General features: G+C 53.5%; 2 protein-coding genes across 8 annotated transcripts; one reads left to right on the top strand and one right to left on the bottom strand.

Annotated features, from left to right (window-relative positions):
• Positions 1-27,569, top strand: LOC140602619 (galactoside 2-alpha-L-fucosyltransferase SEC1-like). 7 transcript variants are annotated; one of them, XM_072772412.1, is made up of 6 exons: positions 1-176; positions 6,476-6,526; positions 14,756-14,874; positions 19,118-19,229; positions 22,901-25,102; positions 27,301-27,568. In XM_072772412.1, exons 3-5 carry the CDS (start codon positions 14,773-14,775, stop codon positions 23,923-23,925), a joined length of 1,239 nt encoding a protein of 412 aa, XP_072628513.1. In that variant the 5' UTR covers positions 1-176; positions 6,476-6,526; positions 14,756-14,772; the 3' UTR covers positions 23,926-25,102; positions 27,301-27,568. The 7 variants fall into 7 exon arrangements, with proteins under 7 accessions (XP_072628513.1, XP_072628503.1, XP_072628532.1 ...); XM_072772402.1 differs by having other exon boundaries at positions 6,405-6,526; XM_072772431.1 differs by lacking the exons at positions 1-176; positions 6,476-6,526 and adding an exon at positions 9,391-9,860 and having other exon boundaries at positions 27,301-27,569.
• On the bottom strand, positions 9,054-16,898 carry NTN5 (netrin 5). Its single transcript, XM_072772541.1, has 6 exons — positions 16,188-16,898; positions 12,784-12,972; positions 12,499-12,648; positions 11,662-11,715; positions 11,362-11,442; positions 9,054-10,042 (listed from the first exon to the last, which is right to left on the bottom strand). Exons 1-6 carry the CDS (start codon positions 16,816-16,818, stop codon positions 9,588-9,590), a joined length of 1,560 nt encoding a protein of 519 aa, XP_072628642.1. The 5' UTR covers positions 16,819-16,898; the 3' UTR covers positions 9,054-9,587.

Genomic DNA, 27,569 nt, shown 5'->3' with positions numbered 1-27,569 from the left:
AGGGAGCCTGATGTGGGACTCGATCCTGGGTCTCCAGGATCAGGCTCTGGGCTGAAGGCAGCGCTAAACTGCTGAGCCATCAGCCCTGCCCTGTTTTCTTTTCCTTTAAGTATGCTCAACGTCCATCGTGGACCCAGGGCGGAGCTGGAACTCATGACCCGAGATCAACATCCGAGGTGAGATGAGGAGTCGGACCCTTGAATAACTGAGACACCAGGAGTATGTGTTGAATAAACAAATAAGTGAGTGAATGAATTCAAAATAAAGAAGGCAGCTCGGGTGGCTTGGCAGTTTAGCGCTGCCTTCAGCCCAGGGCCTGACCCTGGAGACCCAGGATCGAGTTCCGCGTCGGGCTCCCTGCGTGGAGCCTGCCTCTCTCTCTCTCTCTCTCTCTGTGTGTGTGTATGTGTGTCTCTCATGAATGAATAAATAAAAATCTTTAAAAAAGAAAAAAAGAGAGAGAAACTCCGGAGCACCTGGGTGTCTCAGTGATTGAGCGTCTGCCTTCGGCTCAGGTCGTGATCCCGGGGTCCTGGGATTGAATCTCACATGGGGTCCCCCAAGGGAGCCTGCTTCTCCTTCTGCCTGTGTCTCTGCCTCTCTCTCTGTGTCTCTCATGAATAAATAAAATCTTAAAACAAAACAAAACAAACAAAAAAAAAAACAGACTCCAGTATTCAGAAATGGTTGAGAAAAAAATTTTTTTGCATGAGGGTTAAGAGGAAGTCTTCTGGGTGAAAGAGACATTCTCCTAACTCTTTTTTAAGATTTTATTTATTTATTTGAGAGAGAGAATGCATGTGAGAGAGAACACGAGTAGGGGGGAGGAGGAGGGGGAGAAGCAGACTCCCCGCTGAGCAGGGAGCTCAACATGGGACTTGATCTCAGGATCCTAAGATCATGACCTGAGCCAAAGACAGATGCTTAAGTGGCTGAGCCACCCAGGCACCCTCTAACTCTTTTCTGTCCCCATAGCCAGGGCCCCGCTGACCTTCCCCTCCCAGACTCTCCTCCCCTTGCAGTGTACCCTTCACAGATCCCAGGGTTCATCCTGCCTCGGCTCTAGCCACAGCAGTCCCACTGATGCCCAGGCCGGAACTCCTGCCGCCGCCACCCCCGTGCTGCTGTTCGATTCCCACTAGGTATTTCTCGTAGTCTTTAAAGATGGGCGTCAAGTCACACAGTGGGTTTGTGTTCACGTGCTTCACGATCCAGTCCCGAACAGAACAGTTCAAGGCAGCACACAGGATCTCCAGGTCTCCAGGATCACGCCCTAGGCCAAAGGCAGACGCTCAACCGCTGAGCCACCCAGGCGTCCCTCCTTGCTCTTTCTTTTGGTCACCAAATCCTTCATCTGTTCTTCAAGACCTACCTCGAATGTCTCACTTTCCCTAAAATGTTTCCTGATCTCCAGCTAGGTTCATGGCCCTCTCTGGGCTCTCCCAGTAAACTGAGCCACCTCGATGATTGACTGTGGGGTGGTTGTGGGGGTTTTTTAAGTTTTAAAAATTTATTTAGGTAATCTCTGTACCCCATGTGGGACTGGAATTCACAACCCCAAGATCAAGAGTTGCATGCTGTTTGGACTTAGCCAGACAGCCCCCCCACATCACTGTTTTTTTCTCACAGAGGACTGACCCACCCTCTCCATTGCCCAGAGATCTCCCATGGCTCCCCAGTGCTCCCTAGGAGAAACACACAGGTCCTCAGCCTGGCCTTAGAGGCCTCACATGCCTTGACTACCACCAGTCCCCAGCCTCATTGCTCTTCTCTTACCATACCAGGCCCTCGGGCTTCCAGACCTTTGCACAAACTGTTGCCTTTGCTGTTTTCTTTCCCTCTTCTCTTCTGGGAAAATTCTTACCTAGGCTCTTATGTACAACAGGAGTCTGGTCTTTCAGAAAGCCATCGGTGGTGGTGAGGTGGGCAGAAGCCTCCTCTGAGCTCTAGAAGCCACCTGTGTTGCCCCCATTATAGGACACAGACAGACTGGGCTCGATGCCCAGAGGAGGAGGGAATGGCCAGGCCGGAGGTGGGTCCCAGATGTGGATTTCATGCCTATTTGTCTCGGTTGCTGGGAACAAAGTTTGGGTCATGGGGAACATATGGGGCTTGTCCTGCTCCTCACTTTCATCTCCTTCCTCCCTGGCCCCTGGGTGGGAGGCAGCAGGACCAGGGCTCTCCAGGCCTGGGTGGTTCCCACAGCCCCTCTTCACCTCCTCACCTTGAGAGCAGGGAGCAAGCTGCTGTCAACTTCCACTCCCTGGGGGAACCCAGCAAACTCTGCAGATATGTATTCTCGATTTCTGGACTTGTCTCTCCTGGGGGGAGGTGTAGCCACCAGACACTTAATAACAAATTCAAATGGCTCTTCCTCAGTGCCAGGCACTGTTCTAAGCCCGTTACACCACAAAGTAACTCTTTTAATCCTCATAATATGTCCTGTGAAGTGCCTGGCTGGCTTAGTCAGTGGAATATGCTACTCTTGGTCTCAGGGTTGTGGGTTTGAGTCCCATGTTGGGTATAGAGATTGCTTAAAAATAAAATCTTAAAATAATAATAATAATAATAATAATAATATGCCCTGGAAGTTACTTCCTATCATCATTATCATCATCCCAATTTTACAGATGAAAGAACTGAGGGATACGGAGAAATTTGAGCCCAAGCTGCCTGGCTTCTGAGTTTATGCTCTTCATGAAAATGGTCTCTAGAGCAGTGCCGTCCAATAGAACTTTCTGCAATGGTGGACATGTTCTATATCTGCTCTGTCCAGTGTGCTGGCCACCAGCCACTTGAATTGTGGCTAATGCAACTGAGGAACCGAATTTTACGTTTTATTTCATTTTAATTGCTTTAAACTTAAATAGCACAATGTGGCTAGTGGCAACCATATCAGACAGCTTCGCTCTATAGAACCAATGCCAGCTGCTTGCTGTGTGACAGTCGCTAAGATTCCTTGTCTCTCTGAGCCAGTTTCTTTCTTCATGGAAGAGATGGCTAAGAATGCTGGCCAAACCCAAACAAACCTGGGTTTGAATCTCTTCCCTCACCTCAAGGTGCAGTCTCCCAGGAGCCTCAATTTCTTCTGTATAAGGGGATAATAAGACCAGCCTATTAATTCAACAAATCCTTGAGTACCTATTAAGTCCTAGGGGTTGTGTTTACAGCATGGGACAAAACAGACACAAAGGCACGGTCAGGACAGTAGGAGGCAGAATGGAATGTCAAGGCCATACTACTTTGAATCTCAGCCTCTCTTTTCCAGGAAATGGGAAAAGGCTGCTCTGCCTAGCACTTCATGACGTCATAGAATACTCTGGGTCCTGATTGGCTGAAGGCCTGGCATAAAGCCAGGTTGGCTAATTTTCCTAAATGTCCTTACTTTTAACTTGATACCAAAACACTCTATTTAGCTGGATCCAAGACCACACAGCATCAAAGGTTGTACTTCCCCCTTGTCTTGCAGCTTAGGTGTCATATCACCAAATTCTGGCCAGTGAGATAAGAACAGGCGGATTCTGTAGCAGTTTTTGGAAAAGATCCCCCTAAGTCAGCTGTGTAGACTTTTGGGCTTTTCTCTTTTCCTTCTTCCATCCTGCTGCATTCTAAGGATGTTGGAGAGGAAAGGTAGAAGGTTTCCACTGGCTTGACTACATCCAGACCTCTTTTATGCAAAAGAGAAATTAATTTCTTTCTTTTCTTTCTTTCTTTCTTTCTTTCTTTCTTTCTTTCTTTCTTTCTTTCTTTCTTCCTTTCTTTCTTTCTTTCTTAGAAATAAATTTCTATCTTGCTTAAGCCCACTATTATTTGAGGTTTACCATAACTCCTAATAATACAGATGCTTGAGGGACCAGTTCAGGTTCAGTTAAGCTGCAAGTTAGACCATTTTTGTTTTGTTTAGTTTGTTTAATTTTTATTTAAATTCCTATTAGTTAACAGACAGTGTAATATTAATTTCAGGTAAGTTAGGCCATTTTTTGATCTGGTTTCTGAACAAGTACTTATTGACCGTACACTATGTACCATGCATCTTCGTAGGGATGAGGGTGCACTCGAACAAATCAAAATCCCTGCTCCTGTGGAGTTCATGTTCTAGTGGAAGAGACAGAAATAGTAACCAAAAAGACAAATATTTATTGTGTCACTTGATGGTAAGTACTAAAAAGAAGGATAAAGGAGGACAAATGAATGAAAAATATATTTTTTTTTTGCAAAATCTACTTAAACCTAGTATTTAATTTTAATGTACCATTCTGTTTACCCAACCGAATATGTAATGTTGCTATCACCTTTCCAGATAAGATAGCTTGAAATGCTCTTTAAAATTCTCAAATTAAAAAAAAATAAATAAATAAAATTCTCAAATTAAGGGGTACTGGGTGGCTCAGTGGTTGAGCATCTGCCTTTGGCTCAGGCCATGATCCCAGGGTCCTGGGATCAAGTCCTGCATCAGGCTCCCTGCAAGGAGCCTGTTTCTCCCTCTGCCTATGTCTCTGCCTCTTTCTCTGTGTGTCTCTCATGAATAAAAAAAATAAAATCTTAAAAATAAAATTCTCAAATTAAGAATTTGATGCTCAATTGACTCGGTGGCTCAGTCAGTTGAGCACCTGACTCTTGACTTCAGTTCAGGTATTGATTTCAGGATGGTGAGTTTGAGCCCCACATTGGGCTCCATGCTGGGGACCTGGTCTACTTAAAATTTAAAAAAATCATAAAGTGAAAAGAATTATTGTCATAAAATAGATGAAGTCTCCATGATTTTCTTTTTTATTGTTTTTTTCCTTTACATATAGAAATGAAGAAGAAAAAGAAATCGTGCACACCAATCCATGGGAAAATCTACTTTACTCTAACCTTATCAATTTATGCTTTTCCAGTGGCACTGCATCTGTTTATTACTTGGAGAAAAAGAATATTATTACATAGGAGTGTGATATTATATATATGTATATATATATAAACATATGTAAATTTAAACTGCCAATTAAAGAATACTTGGAGGGCAGCCCCCATGGTGCAGAGGTTTAGCGCCACCTGAAGCCCGGGGTGTGACCCTGGAGATTCGGGATCGAGTCCCACGTCGGGCTCTCTGCATGGAGCCTGCTTCTCCCTCTGCCTGTGTCTCTACTGTGTCTCTGCCTCTGTGTGTGTGTGTGTGTGTCTCTCATGAATAAATAAAATTCTTTAAAAAATAAAGAATAATTGGAAGGAGCAACTATTTAGCGCCAACAGGGAGGTTTTCACTGATGCTGTGAAATTTAAGCAGAGCCACATGGTGGAAAATTCTAGTGCTAACCCATATCTGGTTGTGGTAGGTGGAATAATAGCCCAAAATGTCCACACGCCAATCCTTGGAACCAGTGACTATGTTACTTCCTATGGTATAAGGTACTTTGCAGATGTGATTAAGGTTAAGGACTTACTGGACACCTGGGTGGCTCACTGGTTGGACGTCTGCCTTCAGCTCGGGTCATGATCCTGGGATCCGGGACCAAGTCTTTCGTTGGGCTCCTCACAGGGAGCCTGCTTCTCCCTCTGCCTCTCTCTCTCTGTGTCTCATAAATAAATAAATAAAATCTTAAAAAAAAAAAAGTTAAGGACTTTATGATGTGGAGCTTTTTCTGGATTATTTGGGTAAGCCCCATCTGATTGCATGGGTCTTTATTTGATTTTTTTAAAGATTTTATTTATTTATTCATGAGAGATACAGAGGGAGGCAGAGACACAGGCGGAAGGAGAAGCAGGCTCCCTGCAGGGAGCCTGATGTGAGACTCAATCCCAGGACCGCAGGATCATGCACTGAGCCAGGGCCAGACTCTCAACCGAACCGCTGAGCCACTCAGGCATCCTGATCTGATGGGTCTCTAAAAGCAGAAAACCTTTCCCCGCAGGAGGATAAAAGGTGTGAGGACAGAAAAAAGAGGCAGGAGGGGCGCCTGGGTTAGTCAGTTAAGCGTCTGATTCTTGATTTCAGCTCAGGTCATGATCTCAGGGTCCTGGAATCCAGCCCCGTGTCAGGTTCCATGCTCAAGCAGAGAGTCTGCTTGTCCCTCTCCTTCTGCTCCTCCCCCACTCACTCTCTCTTAAATAAATAAATAAATAAATAAATAAATAAATAAATAAATAAATAAAAATTTTTTTTATTTTTTTATTTTTTATATTTATTTATGATAGTCACACACACACACAGAGAGAGAGAGAGAGAGAGAGAGGCAGAGACATAGGCAGAGGGAGAAGCAGGCTCCATGCACCGGGAGCCCGATGTGGGATTCGATCCTGGGTCTCCAGGATCGCGCCCTGGGCCAAAGGCAGGCGCCAAACCGCTGCGCCACCCAGGGATCCCTATAAATAAAAATAAGATCTAAAAACCCCGCAATATAATAAATTTGTATTGTTTTCAGCTCCTGAGGTTGTGGCAATCTGTTATGGCAGCAATAAGAAAATGATTACACTGGTTCTTCTCTCTTCCCAGGCACATGAGAGAATTCTACTTCCCCACCATCATGCTATTAGGTGAAACCATGTGAGTATTCCTGACCAATGAGCTATGAATGTAAGTGCTGGAGTCATTCCTGGGCCAAAGCATTTATTTCTTGTGTGAGACTAGTCAGCTCTCTCCCTGCTGCAGTGATCAAGATGCCATGGATTGCATTTGGTGCAATGATAAGATGGTAGATGTCTCTCAGCTGGAGTCCTTGAATGACTCTGTGGAAAACCATCCCTTGCTGACTTGGATGAGACACATACACGACCAAGAAATCAATTTTCATTTATCATTCCAACAGAACTAGCTAAACTGAGTAATGGAAGGTCTCAATGGAGTGTGGACACTAGCTTGCTGTTATATGAGGAAGTACACCCTAGGGAGAGAGAATAGCAAGTTCAAAGGCCCTGGGACAAGTGTGCTTGATTTTTTAAAAGAACAGGAAGGAGGTCAGTGTGGCTGAAGAGGTGTGAATGAAGGGGAGTCACAGGAGGTGAAGTCAGTTACGTGGTGGAAGTACATCATGTACGGCTCTGTAGGGCAGGGCAAGGACTTTGGATTTTATTCTGAAAGAGATGGGAAGCCATTCAAGAGTTTTGGCATAATAGGATCATGATCTGACGTGGGGTTTAAAGCCAACATCCTGGTTCTATATGAAGAAAACTATAAGGGGGTGAAGGGAAAACCAGTATGGAGACTACTGTAAAAATCCAAGAGAACAATAGTGATGGCTTGGACTGAGTAGTAGCAGTGGACATGGTAAAAATGCTTGAATTATGAACATATGGAGTTGGTGGAGCGTACAGGATTTGCTGATGGACAGGACATGCGGGTGGAGCAGTGGGGCAAATGCCTCACTAAACTGGCTTTAAGAGAGAATGGAGAGCGGCCTGGGTGGCTCAGTGGTTTAGCACAGCCTTTAGCCCAGGGTGGGAGCCTGCATGGAGCCTGCCTCTCCCTCTGCCTGTGTCTCTGCCTCTCTCTCAAACTCCCTCATGAATAAATAAATAAAATCTCTAAAAGAGAGAGAGAGAGAGAATGGAAAAAGACAAGATAAAACATATAGTTTCCCTGAAACAGAACACTTCTTAGAAAATCCCTTAAAGGGGATCCCTGGGTGGCTCAGCGGTTTGGTGCCTGCCTTTGGCCCAGGGCATGATCCTGGAGACCCGGGATTGAGTCCTATGTTGGGCTCCCTGCGTGGAGCCTGCTTCTCCCTCTGCCTGTGGGTCTGCCTCTCTCTCTCTCTCTCTCTCTCTCTGTGGGTGTGTCTCTCATGAATAAATAAATAAAATATTTTTTTAAAAAAAGAAAATCCCTTAAAGGGATGCCTGGGTAGCTCAGCAGTCTGCCTTTGGCTCAGGGTGTGATCCTGGGGTCCCTGGATCGAGTCCCACATTGGGCTCCCTGCATGGAGCTTGCTTCGCCCTCTGCCAATGTCTCTGCATCTCTCTCTCTCTCTCTCTGTGCTCTTATGAATAAATAAATAAAATCTAAAAAAAGAAAATCCCTTAAAGAGGGGTGCCTGGGTGACTCGGTTGAGCATCTACCTCCTGGTTTTGGCTCAGGTCATGATCTCAGGTTCGTGAGATAGAGCCCTGAGTTGGGCTCTGCCCGCAGCACAGAGTCTGCTTGAAATTCTCACTCTCCCTCCTCCTCTGCTCCCCTCCCCACTCTGTCTCTCTTTCAAATAAATAAAATCTTAAAAAAAAGAAAGAAAGCCCCTAAAGACTCCTAACTCCTGCTTCAGGGATGCCCCCACCCTGGACCCACCTGGAAGCCAAAACAAGTTTCCCAGATATAGGGTATTATTGGTGGCTTGGGGGTTAAACAATCACCTCCTGGAGGCTGGAACCTGCCTTTTTCAGTCTCACAAGGAGCATACAAAGAACCTTGGGTGGAGGGCCTGTCTCTCTTCCTAGTAACTTAGGACATCAGGGCCTATTCCTGGCTCTCCATTGGCTGAGAGGCCCACTTTCCTCTCAGGGAAGGAACAGGATCACTCTCCAGGCCTGAAGTCCTATCCGTTCCTGTGAGAATCCCTCCAAGTCCTCCCTCAATGACTCTCCTGCAAAGATCACCCAAATCTGAAACTCTGTGGTCCATTGCAGCTACAGGGGGCAGAGGTCAGGGTGGCAAGGAAGGTCCTAGGCCATGACAACCTTCCATGCCATAGTACTTACTGCTCCTTGGGTTTTTTAGCTCCATCCCTCTGGCCTGTAAGTACCCAGCTCTCGGGTGGGAGTAGCATTCTGCTTAGCACCAAGAGATGCCATACCACTCTGTGGCTCCCCGCTGGCTATTCTTGCAGGAAAGTGTTTAGGCTGCACTTCAAGACCAGATGAACCTCGGTCAGAACCCTCTAGATATTCACTCCAAGTCCCTTTATTCCTTTCTCAGAAACTATCCTAGGACCCACCAGGTACACAACATTAAAAACAACATCAGGGATCCCTGGGTGGCGCAGCGGTTTGGCGCCTGCCTTTGGCCCAGGGCGCGATCCTGGAGACCCGGGATCGAATCCCACATCGGGCTCCCGGTGCATGGAGCCTGCTTCTCCCTCTGCCTGTGTCTCTGCCTCTCTCTCTCTCTCTCTGTGACTATCATGAATAAATAAATAAAATCTTTAAAAAAAAATAAAAACAACATCAACAACAACACAAAATTCCTACAGGTGGAGCTTTCTGGAAATACGGCACCGCGGCCCTTTCCTTTGGCGCGTTTCCCGCCTTTTCTATCCGCCCGCCCTCCTACTGGCTTCTGGCCAATCACCAGGCAACACAAATCTGACGGGCACCGCAGTGACGTCATCCCAGCTCTGCTGCGGGGTTAGGCATTTTGCCGGGGAGCAAAGCCGTCTTTTGGCTGTAGGTTTTCTACCTTTGCCCCTCAATATATGAGTGTCCTGTAGCCGAAACTCCCCCAAGATTTAATTCTTTATTTAGGGGCCTAGTCGCACAGTCCGCAGCCCAAACGCCTGGCCCAAGGCCCAAAGTCCCGCTGGCGGTTCGCGGCCTTTGGCCGGTCCCTCCGGCCGGCGCGGCGCGGCGCTGGCGCGTGCCAGTGACATCACAGGCTCCACGGCACCTGATTGGCTCGCTCAGGGACGCGCCGTCGTCGAACTGGAAGGCTCAGCGCCAGCTCCCGTCTGTTCCTCCGGCGGCGGCGGTGGAGTTCGCCCGGGTCCCGCTGTGGTGCTCGGGGCCGGGCTTGGGGCGGGGGGCCGCAGGCCGCGGCAGCCCCCCGCGCGCTCCTCCAGCTGCAGCCGCCGAAGAGGCCGGGCCCAGCGTGGCCTCCAGGGCAGCGCGAGGCCGTGGCGGTCGAGGACCAGGCGCGCGGGATCGGGGTCGCCGGCCGCGCTGCCCAGCAGCAGGTAGTCGGTGTCGGGCTGAAGGCGCAAGCAGCCGCAGGCCAGGTCGGCGCGGGGCACCCAGGCGTCCTGGCTGCCGTGGCGCACCGGCCGCGCCCGCTGCTTGTAGACGGCCAGCACGCGCACGGCCAGCCGCTGCCAGGCCTGGCCCGCCGCCTCCGACGCCAGCACCTGCGCGCGGAGAACTGCGGGGAGGGTTGCGGTCAGGCCCGGGCTGGGGGAGCCTCGGGGGTCGCGCGGGGTCAGTCCCGCCCGGTGGGGAGGGGGGGAGGAACAGGGGTGGGCTCCCAAGGTACCCTCAGGGAGGAGACCTTGAACGTCTGAGGGTGAGAGGTGGGGGGGGGAGGGTCCTGACCCTGTGTCGTGAGTAGTGGAGCCTGCTGGAGGAGACATGGTCAAGGCAAGGAGGGGCAAGGCTTCTGGAGCGTGAGATGGGGTTCCAGGATTGTCATTAGGAAGGGTGGGGTGATGGAGGTCTCCTTCTTGGAAGGGGAGGCCGAACAGAGAGAGGAACCTAGGACTGTGGGACGCTTTGGTTGGGGTTTATACTGGGAGCAGCAGATGCCAGAATGACTTAAAGTGTGGGGCGGGGTAACCAGGGGACCCTCCAGTGGGTGTGGCTGGGAACAAGGCAGAAGAAGTGGGTCCAGGGTCTCAAATATGGCACAGTCAAGAGACATTGAAGCAGAGCCCTTGGAAAAGGATATTGGCTCTGGGATGAATTTTGGGAGCCAGAAGGAGGTCAGAACTTAGGACCTGAGAATTGAGGTCATAGTGATGGTGATTCAGAAAACATGTACTCTCTGAAGGGCTGAGGTGAGATGTGTTAGGGGCAGGACTCTTGCTCACAAGCTAAGTCTATGGGGTGGAAGATCCCTCTGCGAGGCAGGATGAGAAGTTTCCATTTTCCAAATCCTAGGACCCGGTGGCCAGATGGTGGATCCTCAGGGAAGAGAGGCCTGGGGATCTTACACCATAGAGGGAAATCACAGGCTGGTATGGATTCAAGGGCTGGGCTGAACTCCTGAGTATCTAAGAGATCTGAGTTACCCGAGGTCGTAGGCCCTGATGTCATGGGGCTGGTGTGGACTGGTGTAAACTGATGGATTAGGGAACTTTGAGGTGAGCCTCTGTGGGAGTGGGGCTAAGGTTCAGAATCTGGGACCCTGATGGGAGGCAAGAAGTATCTTAAGATAGGCAGGACCCTCCATTCAACCAGCATCTCTCTCCTTCCATCCCCAGGAGGCCCCCTCTCTCCCTCAGAGCTGTCCACCTGAAGGAGAGAGTGACACTCCGCAAGGCCAAGAACATGGGGAAAGAGGAGATATGAGAACATAGGGAACACTCCCACTCCACTGCCCCTGCCCCCATCTGGTCCTAGAATCAGGAAGGGTTATTGAAAGTCCCCCTTTCCATTTAAGATGAGAAGGCTAAACGTGGAGAAGGAGGCAATCATCAGAACACCTTGAGTAACCCACCGGCCTTTTTTCTCCCCAGCACTCACCGTAGTCCTGCTGGCAGTATCTCCGAAGGCTCATATGTACCCTGGTGTCCGAGACATTGCAGTAGTTTTGACACTGAGGGTCTGGGGAGGGTTAGGCCATCTGCAGTGGGCTCCCGAGGCCTGGACCGCAGCGTCTGCTCCTGCCCATCCCCCTCATTCCATCTTGATGGACAACTGGGGTGCCCCACCTCCGGACCCCTTGGGACTGGGCTCAGTGGGCCACCCTGTATCTCCATCTGGGGGCCCAAGCAGCCCATCCCTAATCCCTCTTGGTGCCAGGGTTCTGCACACCAGCCTTACCAGAGCTGTAAGCACCAGGGGTAGTAACAAGGGGTGTTGTTGCCTCTGGAATTCCTGTGAGAGACCGAAGGAGAAATTTAACTTTTGCCCCTCCCCCACTTCCAACAGGAATCCAAGCATCCAGACCCTGTAGTCTATTCCCTTAAAGCCCGAGTATGAGCACCCTTTGCCCTCCTCCCCCCAGGACCTGGAGTTGGTCCCTAGTCCCTTCCTTTTTTTTTTTTTTTTTTTTTTAAAGATTCTATTTATTTATTTGTTTGTTTGTTTTAAATTTTATTTATTCATGAGAGACAGAGAGGCAGGCTCCATGCAGGAAGCCCGATGTGGGACTCGATCCTGGGTCTCCAGGATCACACCCTGGGCTGAAGACAGTGCCAAACTACTGAGCCAGCCAGGTGTCCCAAGATTTTATTTATTTATTTGTGAGAGACACACAGAGAGAGGCAGAGACACAGGCAGAGGGAGAAGCAGGCTCCCTATGGAGCTGGATGCGGGACTGATCTCAGGACCCCGGGATCAAGCCCTAAGCCGAAGGAAGCACTCAATCACTGAGCCACCCAGGGGTCCCCCTAGTTCCGTCTTCCTTCAGATCCAGGAGCGTAGACCCACAGCCCCCTTCTCCCTCAGACACAGGAGTCCAGGCCCCTAGCTTCCCCTTCCCAAGACTAAGGAGATTGGGATTTGAGTCCCCTCCTCCCCCAAAGGCCCAGAGTATGACTTCCAGCCTCTAGCTTCCATCTCCCAGGGTCCCAGCCCTGAGCATCCTTGCCCACTGGGATCTGGGATGTCCCCTTCCCGTCCCACTTAGGACTTGCAGCCCTGACCGTCATGACTCACGCTGGCAGGGCATCCAAGGAGAACGGCTCTGCTGGTAGCCCGGACCACAGCGGTTGCATGTGAGGCCAGTGACCCCTAACTTACAGGAACACTGCCCACTGGTCTGGTTGCAGATGCCCCCTGTGGCCCCGATTGGGTGACACTGGCAGGCTACATGAGGAGAGGAGCTGGGTATCAGTGGTGGCGTGGGGCCCCAGAGGCGCCCTTCCCAGTCACCCGGCCCCTCCTCCCTCCGCCCAGGAGTCTGGCCTTGCTAGGCCCTTTCCTCCTAGGTCAGGCACTCACCCCTACAGGCCTTGCGGCTGGTGATGGGCTGGCCAGGGTCCCTCCAGAAGCCCGGCTGGCAGTAGTGGCAGTGCCTCCCAGCCGTGTGGTGGCGGCACCGCTCACAAACGCCCCCACTCCGGCCACCAGACAGTCTGAAGAGCTCAGAGTTGAACCTGCAGCGTCGGGCATGCTGGTTGCAAGAGCAGGCTAGAGACAGGACCGGGGCAGACACGTCAGGCTCCAGGGTCCAGCCTTCTGTTCCCAGTCCCGAGCTTTCTCCACATTGCCCTCAGGAGAGGAAACAAAGCATAGGTGCAATGAGATTGCCTGGGGGTTTGCGGGTCAGCCCAGGCCCCAGAACCTCTTCGTCCTCATCTTTAAGCTGGGTGCACTGGACCAGAGTGGGTACGCACGAGGGGCCTGGCAGACCTCTGAACATCTCTGTGGAACTGGGGGCTTAGAGAGGAGTGGCCACTCCAGGCGTGGGCGGCGGGGTCAGCCCCCCTAACCTGTCCACTCCTCGCTGTGCTTCTTGGGCAAGTGACTTCTTTCTGTAGCTGGGTCTCCCCGGCTATAAAATGGCAGTACAGTGCCCACTTTGTGAGGTTTAAAGGAAACCAAAAGGATATAAATTGCTTGACCTAGGGCTTGACACAGAGCACGCCTTTGCCTGCCGAGAGCTGTGTGCCCAGCACCTCGCCTTAAGTGCTCAGCGCCTCTCATTCTCAAAGCAGTTCCATGAGGCTTGTGCTGTCATCAGCCCCATTTTACAGATGGGAAAACAGGTGGAGAGAGGCCAAGTCATCTGCCCAAAGTAATGCAGCTGAGGCGAAGTCAGTGGCAGGATCAGAACCCAGGGCTTCTGACTCCAGAGCTTGTGCCTTGGCAACCAGTCTAGTGTGATCCACAGCTCACGTGAGGATTCTGTGCAGTGTACGTGTGTGTGTTTCTGGGGAGAGCTGATCAGTGAGGCAGTGGCTCTCAGACTTTACCACTCCTCAGAGTTACTGGGAAATATTAAAAAGAAACTGCAGGGCAGCCTGGCTCAGCGGTTTAGCACCACCTTCAGCCCAGGGCATGACTCGGGAGACCTGGAATGGAGTCCCACGTCGGGCTCCCTGCATGGAGCCTGCTTCTCCCTCTGCCTGCGCCTCTGCCTGTGTCTCTGTCTCTCTCTGTGTCTCTCATGAATAAATAAAGTCTTAAAAAAAAAAAAAAAAAGAAACTGCAATAGGGGTGTCTGGGTATCTCAGTCGGTTACACATCTGCCTTCTACTCTGGTGACTCAGGTCATGATCCCAGGGTCCTAGGATAGAGCCCTGTGTTCTCAGGGATCCCTGTTCAGCAAGGAGTCTGCTTCTCTGCCTCTCCCTCTGCTCATGCTCTTGCTTGCTTGCTTACTCTCTCTCAAATAAATAAATAAAACCTTAAAAAATAAAAAAAGAAACTACACAGCTTCCAGGACCCACCCCCAGGGCTTCAGCTGGGCCCACGAATCTATTTCTAGCAAGCGTTCTGAGCAAGATGCTGATGGAGGGGGTCCATGGACCATACTTGGGAGAGATTTAAGGAGTTTTTGATTCTCGAGGGGTTTGAGAGGCCTGGGCTGGCAAGTCCCGAGAACACAGAACAGCAGCAGGAAGATCAGGACGCTGAGGCAGCTGTGTGTTCTCAGAAAAATGACTTGCTTCCCTAAACCTTGGTTTCCTCCCGTGCAGTGGGGATCTCAGTCCCTCTCCCAGGGCTGTCGTGGGCCTTAAGAGGTGCCTCTTAAGAGATACTCTTCAGATTATCAGTGGGAAGAATCATGCGTTGGGCTCTTTCTGACCTGAAGGTGATCACTTCACCTCCCCTCTGTCTGGAAGGCTCCAGTGGTGGGAAGGGGTTCAGACCACCATGCCCGTAAAGCCAGCAGCTCTGCCACAGGACCTAGTCCCACCCTCTCCACCCAGACCCTGCTTCATCACAACACTGTTGGCTTCTTACCCAGGTTCAGAGGCCAGTGCCATGCCCAGCCTGGGGCCATGTGGTGATCCTCAGAGGGACGGCCTCCTCAGCTCCCAGGCCCCATCCAGGCTCAGGATGAATCCCGTCCCACCCCGAGGCAATGTGAGTCTCCCCTTCTCCCCCAGCCCCTGCAGGGGCCTCAGATCTGGCTGGTGGGAATGGACCAGAGGTGGCGGGGGCAAAGGGTCTAGGAATAGACCCTGGTACAGATGAGGACAGAGTGGGGAGCCAAGGACGGTGGGATGGGCTGTAAGTTACTCCACGTGACATTGCAGGAAGAAAGAGAAGAGGAATGGGGCAAAGAATTGGAGGGTTGAGAGAGAGGAGGGGTGTGTTGTGTGTGTATCTGTTGGTAGAGCAGATGTGCCTCCCAGGGCTTCAGGAGCAGTGGGGAAGGGCCCAGACTCCAGAAGCTTCAGGTCTGGAAACACCATGGAGGGGAAAGGGTGTGGAGTGGGCCTGGGGAGCCCTAGTCTAGCTGGATGGACCAGTGGATCGCCCATTATCTGGGAAAGTCTGTCTCCCTAAGTCCAGTCCCAGCTCTGCAATTTGTTGGCCCTTAGGGCAGGTGGTACATGCCCTCAGGGCCCCCCCTTTCATCTGGGGAATGGTAACGTGGCAGTCGCACAGCAAGCTCTTCTTTGGGGCCAGGTACCATATTAAGCTTTATTCCAAGGACCTTATACATAGTGACCCATTGGACTTTCACTACAGCCTATAAAAGAAATATTGTCATTGTCCCCAGTTTACAAGCAAGGAAGTGGAGGCACAGAGAGGTCAAGTCACTTGCCTGTGGTCACATAGCTGGGAAGCAGAGGAGCTGGGACTTGAGCCCAGGCTGGCTTGCTGCTGAGCCCATGTGCCTGTCTGCCACCCTAGAGCACGTAGCATGATGGCACCTGATAGGCAGGAGGGACAAGCCAAGACCCAGAGCTGACACTTTGTAGCTATGTGTCTTTGTGCAAGGGACCTCTCGCCTCTAGACTCAGTCTCCTCATCTATAAAATGGACCTGATGACAAAACCTCCCTGGTACGTAGCTGGTGATTGGTGATGTCCTTAGTGAGTAAATATGTCCCCCATATTGTTGATTTGATGAGTCAGGAAAGGTCCAGCTGCCCAGTTCCCCACAATCATTTAGGAAATGTTATTCATAGCAGCAGCAGCAGCAGCATAGAAATGGTGTGTGGGGCAGAAACTGGAGCCCCTTACTGGGCAGCTGGAAGTCGGGGTAGCAGGGACTGGGGCAGGCAGGTGGGAGGCTGTGGGGGAGGCAGAGAGGGGACTGGCTCAGGAAGCAAGGTGAAGCCAGGAGCAAGCCGCTGTAGGGAGGGAGAGGGACCAGGGACCGGCTGCTAGAGAGTCAGGGAGCACGGATGGGGGGGTGAGGGCAGGAGGGGGGCACCCAGGACTCACGCAGGCAAGGGTGGGGGTGCCAGGGTGTGGCAGGCCGCCAGGGCCAGTCTCGATGGGATGGGCGGCAGCTCTCACACCCCGGGCCCGTGGTGTGGTGGCGGCAGCGACATCGGGGGGGCCGGGCACGGGCGGCACAGCGGGCCGCGTGGCCATGGCACTGGCAGCGGCCCCTCACTCCGGCCGCCGCCAGCCCTGCCCGACCCCCAAACTCCACACGGAGGTGACTGACTACCACGCTGGACTTCGAGCCTGGTGGGGCCCGGAACGTCACCTTCTCAGGGCCCCCCAAGGCCCCAGGCCAGGCAGGTCTGCGCCACAGCGATCTCCAGGGACCTCCGTTGGCCCAGGCAGCAGACAGGACCAGGGCTGGGGATCCTGGAGTGCAGAAGCGCAGGCTGACGGACGTCAGGAGGAAGGGGCCGCCCAGGGCCAGGGTTAGGCTGCCATTGCAGGTGGCCCGGGGGCTGAGGTCTGCCCCCAGGGAGAGGGCGCAGGTCTGGGGACAGGAGGCTGCCGTGCCAGCCAGCTGGGTCACTGGTGGGAGGCAGAAGCGGGGGCGGCCACCTGGATGGTAACATGGGTCAGCGGTGGCCTGGCTTAGGAGGAGCCAGAGGGCAAAGATCACAGGCATGGTCCCAGCAGAGCAAGCACCTGGAGAGGAGAGGAGTGACCAGGCTGAGGGCCTCAGGCTGCCCTCGTGGGTCAGCCTCCCCCCACAGGCTCTGGGGGGGAACCCTGGCATTCCATCCCTAGCCCTGCCCAAGCCCCCTCCCTGGCTGCTTCTAAGCGAGGAAAATAGTTCCATCTGGGGAGAATTACTGTTTACATAACCCAGAGGGAAAAGAACGCAAGCAAAATTGAGAATTTTGCCTGAACTAATCTGCAGCTTAACACCCTAGAGCTATCGTCGGTGTCAGTGTGGAGGGGCAGGGGGCCCTGGGGAGAGGGCCAGGGGTGCGGGCGGATGGGGAAACCCAGACAGGCCACAAGGGTGGGGGGGCTTAGAGGCAGATGAAGCTCCGAGACAAAGTAACAAAGAGGGACAGAGGCACCCACAGCAAAGACAGGGGAGGGGACGCAAGTCTGCGGAAAGGGCCAGGTGCAGAAAAGGAACCATGGGGATGGGGGAAGCTGGAGCCCAGACGGAGGGGGCACCCAGATCCACAGGGAGTGGGTGGAGGGGGAATGGAGTCCCAGGAAGCCTGGGGCCAGGACGGACAGACAGGCAGACCTGTGGGCTCAGAGACACCCAGGGAGCAAGAGAACAGACAGCCTGCCTGCCTGGCCTGGCCAGTGGGAAGGTGGAGGCGGGGAGGGGAAGTGGGGGCGGGGCAGGGCGGGGGATCAGAAGCCTGTGGCCAGGCCCCTGGCCCACGAGGATCAGAGCGGAGGCCCTTTCCCACGTGGGGCCCTAACCTTGTTCTCCACACCCAGGGCACGGAGGGGGATTAGCGCCAAACAACCCCGCCAGCCTCCTCCACTGCCACCCACCCCAGCCTCCACCCAGCCTTAACCCTTTCCCACCCAGGGACCAAGCCTCACCCTCAGAAGTGTGCTGAGGATGAGGAGCTGGAGCGGGGGGGTCACCCAGGGACTAGAAACCTGGGTCACTCTGGAGCTGGAGCATGGGGTTAGGAGAGCAGATGCGAGCCCCCTCAGAATTCAGGGTTGGGAGGACCCCAGACTTGGATTTCTGAGGACTTTCTGATCACTGCAGCCCTCCCTACTCCTACCTGCCATCCTAGGCCTCCCAATCTGCAGAGCAGAGCCCCCACATTCTCTACCCACCCTAAGGTCCTCAGATTAGAAGGGGGAACAGTTATGGGGGGTGTCGGGTGCTGCCTAGGGGGAGGGGCGGGGGAGGCAGGGCAGAGCCAGATGCCATGTGGGGGTGGTGGCTGAAGTCCAGACTCTGGGATCGCAGGGGTGAAGAAGGACTAGGGGCTGAAATCCGCCCCACCCCCCCCACCCCCCCCCACCCCCGTTTTCCCCTTCCTGGGCCCGCAGCCCCTACTGAGGAACTTCCTCAGGTCTGGTGCCCTTGGAACCTTTCTGGGCCCCACTGACCATGCCCCTGGCTTGCTCCTGGCCCAGAAGTCTTGTGAGGCATCTGGGGGTGCAGGTGGGGTCACATCCACCCCAGCCTGATCTCACAGCCCCCGCCATATCCCAACTGTGGTTGCCATGTGCGGAGACCACCTCCCCCTGCCCCAGAGGACAGGCATCAGCCTCCACCCCTCCCCATGAGCCTGGCGCCATTTTGCACACTTGCGGCCACGGGCATTTGCCCTGTCTTCTTAGCGCCAGCTTCATTAAGGACCTAGCCCCCATCTCCTACCTCGCCTTCCTTGCCTGGGCGGTTCGTGGGGTACCATTTTCTGGCCCATTGCACCTGGACAGCCAGGCCGCGAGTCCCCTGGTGTTCCTGGAGGATCCAGAAGCCAGCCCCTGCCCATCTGGGAACCCAGATGTCCAGCCTCCAGCCCCTATCCCTCTTGGGAGCCGGAGTCCACTCCCACCCCCCTTTAAGGAGCAGAGTCTAGCTGTGCTCCTACCAGACCCATAGTTAGGCCCCCATGCCTGGGCGGTGAGGAGGTCCATCTGGGACCCAGGCTCCTTTTCTCTGGCTTTTTTGCATGCATCCCACCCCTTTGCCCCTGACGTTGGCCAAACCTGTGCCCAAGAAGAGAGGGTCCTCTGCAGCTAGCTCCTCATGTGTTCTTCCCTCTCGCAGGAGCTTGGCTGCGGGGCGGCAGCGTGGGCTCTCAGGAGTGAGTGCCTGAGTGCCGAGTGGCTGTTGTCAGGCCCCAGGCTAGTGGGGGTTCTGGGCGGGAGCTCAGAGCAGAGCCCGCAGAATCCAACACCACCACCGCTCCCCCCCCACCCCCGCCCTAGTCCCCTCGCCAACCGCAGCCACTTTCTCCCCGCAGGGACCCCAGCCAGCCACACCACCCAGGACTGTGTGGGACGTGAGGGATGTCGCCCCAGGGGGGCCCGAAACCAGGCAGCCCAGAGCACGCTGGCCCAGGAGGCTAAAGACAGGTAGGATGGGACAGCAGACTGTGGCCCCCTGGGCTTCTGGGGTCTGGGGTCCCTGCTGCACTCACACTCAGAGCCCCACAGCACTGACTCCCCACAGCTCAGCTCACCATGTGGTGCTGTAATCCTTGATCCATGAATCTTTGATTCTTCAATCCAGATCCATTGGGTTGGGAAGGGGCTGACTTGCCAGGTGACTATCAGGACCTCTCTCCACACTGAGGCAGGACCCCCAGCTGGCACCTCCTTCCCTCTGGAACCTTCTGTCAGCTGTGGGTAAATTCAGCATTGAGGTGAGTTACTTCACACTCTAAATATCTGTGCTTTTGGAAGGATCTGGGCAGCCACCAGGAAACCCAAAGACTTGGGCCACTTTCTAGGACAGCAGGGAGGGAGGTGAGGAGATGAGAATGGCCAGACCTCCCTCATCCTGCTTTGGAAGGAGAGGGCAGGGACCCCAAGGGGGACAGAGCCCAAAGCCAGCCTCCCCACGGCCAGTTCCTACAAGGCCTCAACACATCAGTTACGAAATTTTCATGCAAATGTGACTGTCAGCTATTACAGAGACTATTACAGAGTCAATGGTTTTGACTAGAAAAATAAACCTTTCTATCACTTCCTGCTGAGAAAAGCAAGAGTCTCAGGAGTATGGGGCACAGATATTTGCCTGCCTGTGGTTTTGAATGTGTTTATTGAGGGGCCCCATGGACCCGACCCGGACAGGGATTTGAGTGTCCCACTGTTGGGAGCCTGCCCTGAGGTCTGGAGGGCACAGCCAGGGCAGTCTCTGATTCTGGGTCTGGGGGACCCCCATGAACCACCCTAGAGAGGCCAGCCAGGGTGGGAGCCAGGACGAGGACATTGGATTTGAAATTAGGCTGTGAGGAGGAATTGGCTGCAAGAGAAGGGGTTTCGGGGTGGAGACACCCCCAAATCAGAGGGGGCATACCAGTTCTAGGGACAGGCAGTGTGAGCTACAGGGTAACGCTGTGGAATATTCACCACACGCATCCATCCAGCAAGTGCGCCCCGAGTCCGTCCTGTGTCCACGACCCCCGCCCTTGCCAGACTTACAATCTGGAGAGGAGAGATCACTACAGGAAAGTATTAAGTAATTCTGTTCTAGAGAATGGCAGAAGGTAACAAGTGCTTGGGAGCAAAAGCAAGCAGGGAAGTAGGGTGGGAGTCTGCAGGGGACATTTGTTTGGGCTGAGACCTGAAAGCGGTGAGGGCAGCACCCCACCCCCCCTTCATCAGGACCCAAGCGACTGGGGTAGAGAGTATCTGGGGTAGAGAGGATGGCCAGTGCAAAGGCCAGCCTGGCTGCCTGAGAAAATTCGAGGTTTAGGTCTCTGATTTATTTTGCTTTACTTTTCTCCCCACCTGGTTGGGAACAAGCAGTTTCTTAAGCTAATGTGACCTGGAGGGAAGCTTTCTTCCTCACTTTTGTTTTTAATAGCCTGAGCTGCATGAGGTGTTTAGCACTTTGAGGGGGTGGGGTGGGGGGAGGGTAGAAACAACGTAAGCCTGGAGGAAAGAATTCTCTAAGTTGGGAAGGAGGCTTTTTTTTGGGGGGGGGGGGCACCTTTTCCCTCACATGGCCCCAGAGAGGAGGCAGGACCTCCCTGGGGCACAGCTATGTGGTAGCTCAGCAGTGTGGGACCCACAGCTCTGGGCTTACAGAGAGATCTTTTATCCCTACCTTGGTGGTCCAGAAAAGACAGGCACCACGAGGCAGAGCAGATCATACTCCATGTATAACAACTGAGAGCCTGCATCTGAGTGCTCTCCTTCAGGAAGACTAGAAAAATCCAGGACAGTAATGGAGAACAGATTCCTGAGCCACACTGCCTGGGTTCAAAATCCATGCTCTACCTCTTTCCTGGCTGTGTGACCTAAGGCAGCTTTCTTAACCTCTCTGTGCCTGAGTGTCCTCATCTGTTAAACGAGCGAGCATAACAATCCGCCTTCCTCCCAGGAGGGCATGAGGTCTAGATGAGCAAAGACAGCCCTGCAGTCTCATAACGGAACCTCCCTGGACCAGACGTGTTCCAGAACCAGCGTGTTCCAGTGCACCAGACCAGCGTGTTCCAGTGCATCGGCACTGTAGTGGGATGTGGGGTCTGGGCAGTATCCCATGATCAGATGTTACCATTTCTGCAGCAAAACGTGGGCATCTCAGGAAGTCAGTCTACAAGTCACTTTGGGCCACATTTTTGTCTCCAAATGAGTTCAGTTGAGGTTGAAGTTGGCCACCAGTTGTTGGGAAGGTGATGGATAAGGAATCGCAGGTGGGCAAGCAAGCACTGGGGCCAGTGCCTGGTGCACCCAGGGACCACAGAAGCAGTACCCCTGATGCAGTCTTTCTCCGACTTTCAAATTGTTCAGGCCGACAGAAAGCCAGGAGAGGGAGCTCTTGAGACTCAAGGACCAGGGCTGCTGGATTCGCAGAGCCCAGAGGAACATGAAAACTTGGGGTGCCTTATTCATTATTATTTTTTTTTTAATTTATGATAGTCACAGAGAGAGAGAGAGAGAGAGAGAGAGAGAGGCAGAGACACAGGCAGAGGGAGAAGCAGGCTCCATGCACCGGGAGCCCGACGTGGGACTCAATCTCGGGTCTCCAGGATCACGCCCCGGGCCAAAGGCAGGCGCCAAACCACTGCGCCACCCAGGGATCCTGGGATGCCTTATTCAGATTGATTGATAATTTCTAGCTGGTGAGAGCAGAGCATTAAACCAAGTGCAGCCCCCCCCCACCTTTTCATTAAAACATGTAAACTCTACTCCCAACATGGGGCTCAAACTCATAGCCTCAAGATCAAGAGCCGTCTGCCTTCCTGAGCCATCAGCCTTCCAGCTGGCTGAAGCGCAGGCCCTTTTGAGTGTGGGCCATGTACAACTGCTCGGGTCATGCACCCGAGGTGGGTGGCCCTGGGTGGTGGGTGACTTTGTCCTGAGCTGATGCTTCCTCCCCAGTAGCCCAGGCTCCAGTCCCTGCTCAGCTCCCCTGCTCTATCTTTGGAACCTGGCCCACCCCGCAGGCTGGCTTGGAGCGAAGCTGGAGTCTTCCCTGGGCGGGACCTGAGCTGAGCAGGCCATGTGTTAAGGATTGGGGCAGAGTTGTCACCAGCCCTATGAGAAGAGGGGCTCATTTTTTGAAATTCTGGCAGTATGGGCATTGCTCGGACACCCCAGTGGAGGGAGTGTGATGTCATACTCAGCCTTCCTGCGGAAGAGCCAGCTGACCTTGCTGGGGACCCACATTGAACAAGAAACATTTGAGGAGGGCCCAGGAGTGTTCAGACTTTCCAAAGGGTCAGATTAATAAATAAAGTGAGGAGCCCTGGAATATTGGAGAGGGAGTAGAGGGGGGGCTGGCAGAGGGAGAGAGTTGGGGAGCCTGGACAGGGGTGGAACAGAAGCCAGAGGATGAAAAGTGGGGGCCCCAGCATTCCAGTGCTTCCTTCTGCACGGGCTCCTGAGCTGTAGCCCCTGGAATGGCCACAGAGAAACCACAGGTGGAGGGGAGAGTAAAAAGCAGGTCAGGACACGCTGGACACCACTCGACTCGCTTGGCTTAGTTGAGTGAGGGAACCAATGATTTGGGGGTGAATGTGACTCGGGTGCTGCCAAGCCATCACTCGTGACTGCGTCTTCTGTCCTCCCTGCAGCCCTGATGGGATTCCGGGCCACTTGCCCTTCCTTCTCTACCATCTACTTCCTCTTCATCATCTTCGTGGTGTCCACCATCTTCCACTGCCACCAGCGCCTGGCTCTGGTGCCCACCCCCTGGGCCTACTCAGGCCGCGTGGTCCTGCTCCCCAGATACCTGCCCCGGGGGGGCGTGTTCACCATCAACTCCAAGGGCCGCCTGGGGAACCAGATGGGTGAGTACGCCACCCTTTACGCCCTGGCCAAGATGAACGGGCGGCCGGCCTTCATCCCGGCCGAGATGCACAGCACGCTGGCCCCCATCTTCAGAATCACCCTCCCCGTCCTGCACGGCACCACGGCCAGCAGCATCCCGTGGCAGAACTACCACCTGAACGACTGGATGGAGGAGGAGTACCGCCACATCCCGGGGGAGTACGTGCGCCTCACTGGCTACCCCTGCTCCTGGACCTTCTACCACCACCTCCGCGATGAGATCTTGCGGGAGTTCACCCTGCACGACCACGTGCGGGAGGAGGCTCAGAAGTTTCTGCGGGGCCTGCAGGTGAACGGAAGACAGCCGGGCACCTTCGTGGGGGTCCACGTGCGCCGGGGGGACTACGTGCAGGTCATGCCAAACGTGTGGAAGGGCGTGCTGGCTGATCGGGGCTACCTGCGCCAGGCCCTGGACTGGTTCCGGGCCCGCTACCATGCTCCCCTCTTCGTGATCACCAGTGACGACATGTCCTGGTGTCGGCAGAACATTAACGGCTCCCTCCGTGACGTGGTGTTCGCGGGCAATGGCCTTCAGGGCTCCCCCACCAGGGACTTTGCGCTGCTCACGCAGTGTAACCACAGCATCATCACGGTGGGCACCTTCGGGATCTGGGCAGCCTACCTCGCGGGTGGGGCCACTGTCTACCTGGCCAATTTCACCCTGCCCGACTCCCCCCTCCAGTGGATCTTTAAGCCGCAGGCAGCCTTCCTGCCCGAGTGGGTGGGCATCGCTGCCGACCTTGGGCAGGCCAGAGAGAATGGCCTCTAGCCCCTCGAGGTCACGCATCTCTTCCTCCCCCTCCCCCGACAGGCGGTGCCCTGGCACCACCAGGCATCTCCAAGCCACCATGCTTTCCAGCTGAGGGACCTCAGACAAGTCACTTAATCTCTCGGGGCCTTAGGTGCCACCTGCAGAGAAAGTAACACAGAGCTTACCTCAGCAGTCCTGCAGCAAGTTCATTTAGTGTCCTCAGGAACACATCATGGCTCTGGGTTTGCTTGGCAGTTGGACCGTTGGTACTAAACAAACCATGCAAGGGCACCCCTGCAGCAGAGGCCCTGGCAGCGAATTTGCAGGCTCATACCCAGCCTCTTCTAGCACACCCTGTCTCCTTCCCCAGTCGCTGCAAGCCAGCCTTGAGAAAGAACTAGAAGATCTAATCTCATCTCTCCATTTTATGGGTGGAAAAGCCACGCTCAACCCACAGTGCACTTTCCCTGGTGAGGGCAGTGGCTCTGGCTGCTGCTCTGGCTCTGCAAGTGGTGCCTGAAACCACGAGGAAACTGCCCCCAGAAAACGAACCTGCCTGGGACCCCAGAAACTTCCTGCCTGCTGCATGCTCCTTGGCCATGACCAGGCAGGTGTATGGCATGCCCTGAACTTTCTGGTTGCCTTAAGAAACCTAATTTTTGCCCTCTCCTTGTCTGCAGCTTCTGGAGTGGAAGTCCAGATGTCTTGCCCTTGTCTCCTGAGAGGGTTTGGTGAAGCTGTGCCTGCCGTCAAGTACAAGGGAGCCGGGTGTCTTGGGCAGCAAAGAATTCAGGCTTTAGTTTTCATAAGGCCTTAGCATGAAAGGGAGGGAACCCAGAGTTTGAGGGGATGAATCTCAGGGAAGTACTCTCAGTGGGGAGGTGAGGGCCCTGGACATGGGTGTGGATGGGGGGTGGGGGCCTCACAGTGCTGGCCGGAGTCCAGCAGGACTCCACACCACTTGGCCTGCAGCAGCAAAGCCGCCAATGTTCTAGAAGCAGCGGGCAGACCTCAGGAGGCCCCAGACAGGAGCACAGCCATGCCAGCCTCCACCTGCAGACAGACTTCCTCACTCTCGGCACTGCCTGTGCCCTGGGCACACTCTGAGAAACCCCCCGTGTGGAGAGAAGTTGGATTAAGTGATCACAATACGGGTTTTCCTGTGTTCAGTGCATTCAGCAGTATGGAGATACCGGTACATTTATCCGTGTAATACTCCGTTTTGAATATTAAAAAAAATCTTGATCTCATCCCTTTCCTGTTGTAAATTCATTCCAAATGTCTTAATTACCTGAATGCCCATTTCCTGGCATGCCTGAGGTTGAGCACAGGTGTCTTCACCTATCAATATATCTCCTCAGAGTCTTTTGACTCCAGTATACTTCCTTTTTTTTTTTTTTCCAGTATACTTCCTTAAGTCCCGATGGAGTCATCATGGTCTGGGGCCTAGGGTAGGGGGATGCTAGGGAAAGTAAGAGGGGTCTGGGAGGAAGGGGGGGGGCTCTGTGTGAGCTATCCCCAGCTGCTTAGCAAATGACTCCCAAACCTAGTGGCTTAAAATAACTGCAGCAATTTATTAGCTCTTACGGTTTGTGTGGGTCAGGGATTCGGGCGTGGTTTAGCTGGGTGGTTCTGCTTGCCTTACTTATCCAGGGAGGTTGCCGTTGGGTAGGTGTAGGCAAGGGCTGGTCCCTCTGAAGGCTCTCTGGGGAGCTGGGGGGGGGTGTCCCGCTTTGAGGGCTGGAAGCTCTGCTGACTCTGGGTTCTTTTTTAATTTTATTTTATTTTTGGGGGATCCCGGGTGGCTCAGCGGTTTGGCGCCTGCTTCAGCCCAGGGCATGATCCTGGAGTCCTGGGATAGAGTCTCACGTCGGGCTTCTAGCATGGAGCCTGCTTCTCCCTCTGCCTGTGTGTCTGCCTCTCTCTGTGTGTCTCTCATGAATAAATGAACAAAAATATTTTTTAATTATTTTTTTAAGATCTGTTTATTCAGGGATCCCTGGGTGGCGCAGCGGTTTGGCGCCTGCCTTTGGCCCAGGGCGCGATCCTGGAGACCCGGGATCGAGTCCCACGTCGGGCTCCCGGTGCATGGAGCCTGCTTCTCCTTCTGCCTATGTCTCTGCCTCTCTCTCTCTCTCTCTGTGTGTGTGACTATCATAAATAAATAAAAATTAAAAAAAAAAAAAAGATCTGTTTATTCATGAGAGACACAGAGAGAGGCAGACACACAGGCAGAGGGAGAAGCAGGCTCCCGGGCAGCCCCGGTGGCTCAGCAGTTTAGCGCTGCCTTCGGCCCAGGGCATGATCCTGGAGACCTGGGATCAAGTTCCACATCAGGCTCTCTGCATGGAGCCTGCTTCTCCCTCTGCCTGTGTCTCTGCCTCTCTCTCTCTCTCTGTCTCTCATAAATAAATAAAATCTTAAAGAAAAAAAAGAAGCAGGCTCCCTGCAAGGAGCCCAATGCAGGACTCGATCCCAGGACCCCAGGATCATGACCTGATCCAAAGGCAGACACTCGGGATCCCTGGGTGGCGCAGCGGTTTGGCGCCTGCCTTTGGCCCAGGGCGCGATCCTGGAGACCCCGGATCGAATCCCACGTCAGGCTCCCGGTGCATGGAGCCTGCTTCTCCCTCTGCCTATGTCTCTGCCTCTCTCTCTCTCTCTCTCTCTCTATGTGACTATCATAAATAAATAAAATTTAAAAAAAAAAAAAAAAAAACAAAGGCAGACACTCAAAACAAACAAACAAACAAAAAAACAAAACAAAAACAAAGGCAGACACTCGACTACTGAGCCACACAGGTGTCCCTCATTTTTTTTTTTTTTTTTTTTTTAAGATTCTAGGGATCCCTGGGTGTCTCAGCAGTTTAGCGCCTGCCTTTGGCCCAGGGCGTGATCCTGGAGTCTCGGGATCGAGTCCTGCATCGGGCTACTTGCATGGAGCCTGCTTCTCCCTCTGCCTGTGTTTTTGCCTCTCTCTCTGTGTCTCTCTCTCATGAATAAATAAATAAAATCTTAAAAAAAAAATAAAGATTCTATTTATTTGACAGAGCGCATAAGTAGGGGGAGAGGGAGAGGAAGAAGCAGACTCCTCGCTGAGCAGGGAGCCCGATGTGGAGCTCCATCCCAGGACCCTGGGATTATGACCTGAGCAGAAGGCAGCCACCCTTAACCCTCCTCTGAGCTACTCAGGCACCCCCCTCATTTTAATTTAATTGCATCTCTGAAGATCCTGTCTCCAAGTAAGGTCACATTCTGGGGTCCTGGGAGTTAATACTTAAACATTTGCACTTTTGTGGGGGACACAGCCTGTAACACTGGCCACCATGGGACTCCCAGCCCTCTGCCCTAGAATCACACAGGCTTTATTTCCTTTCTGTTTCTCCCCTACAGGATCATTTACCTGAGCAGGGTCTTTTCCCAAATTGCCCCTTTTGGAGAGACTCCAGCCAGAAGGGTACAGGAAGCCGAGCCAGGACCTCTGGCCCTCTACCACCTGCCACAGTATCAAAGTACAGAAGCAAATGGCCCAGGGCGCGATCCTGGAGACCCGGGATCGAATCCCACATCGGACTCCCGGTGCATGGAGCCTGCTTCTCCCTCTGCCTGTGTCTCTGCCTCTCTCTCTCTCTCTCTCTCTCTGTGACTATCATAAATCAATA

The sequence above is a fragment of the Canis lupus genome, chromosome 1 (assembly GCF_048164855.1).
Source record: "Canis lupus baileyi chromosome 1, mCanLup2.hap1, whole genome shotgun sequence".
Lineage (NCBI taxonomy): Eukaryota > Metazoa > Chordata > Mammalia > Carnivora > Canidae > Canis > Canis lupus.
This window is presented reverse-complemented; position numbering and strand designations above follow the sequence as displayed.

Coding starts and splice junctions, on each gene's coding strand:
- LOC140602619 (XM_072772382.1), top strand. CDS start 14,662: ATGCCCGTAAAGCCAGCAGCTCTGCCACAGGACCTAGTCCCACCCTCT. Junction 14,875..19,117: donor CCGTCCCACCCCGAGGCAAT/GTGAGTCTCCCC, acceptor TTCTCCCCGCAG/GGACCCCAGCCAGCCACACC. Junction 19,230..22,900: donor GCCCAGGAGGCTAAAGACAG/GTAGGATGGGAC, acceptor TCCTCCCTGCAG/CCCTGATGGGATTCCGGGCC.
- NTN5 (XM_072772541.1), bottom strand. CDS start 16,818: ATGCCTGTGATCTTTGCCCTCTGGCTCCTCCTAAGCCAGGCCACCGCT. Junction 12,649..12,783: donor CAGCCGCAAGGCCTGTAGGG/GTGAGTGCCTGA, acceptor CTCCTCATGTAG/CCTGCCAGTGTCACCCAATC. Junction 11,443..11,661: donor CCCTGGTGCTTACAGCTCTG/GTAAGGCTGGTG, acceptor AACCCTCCCCAG/ACCCTCAGTGTCAAAACTAC.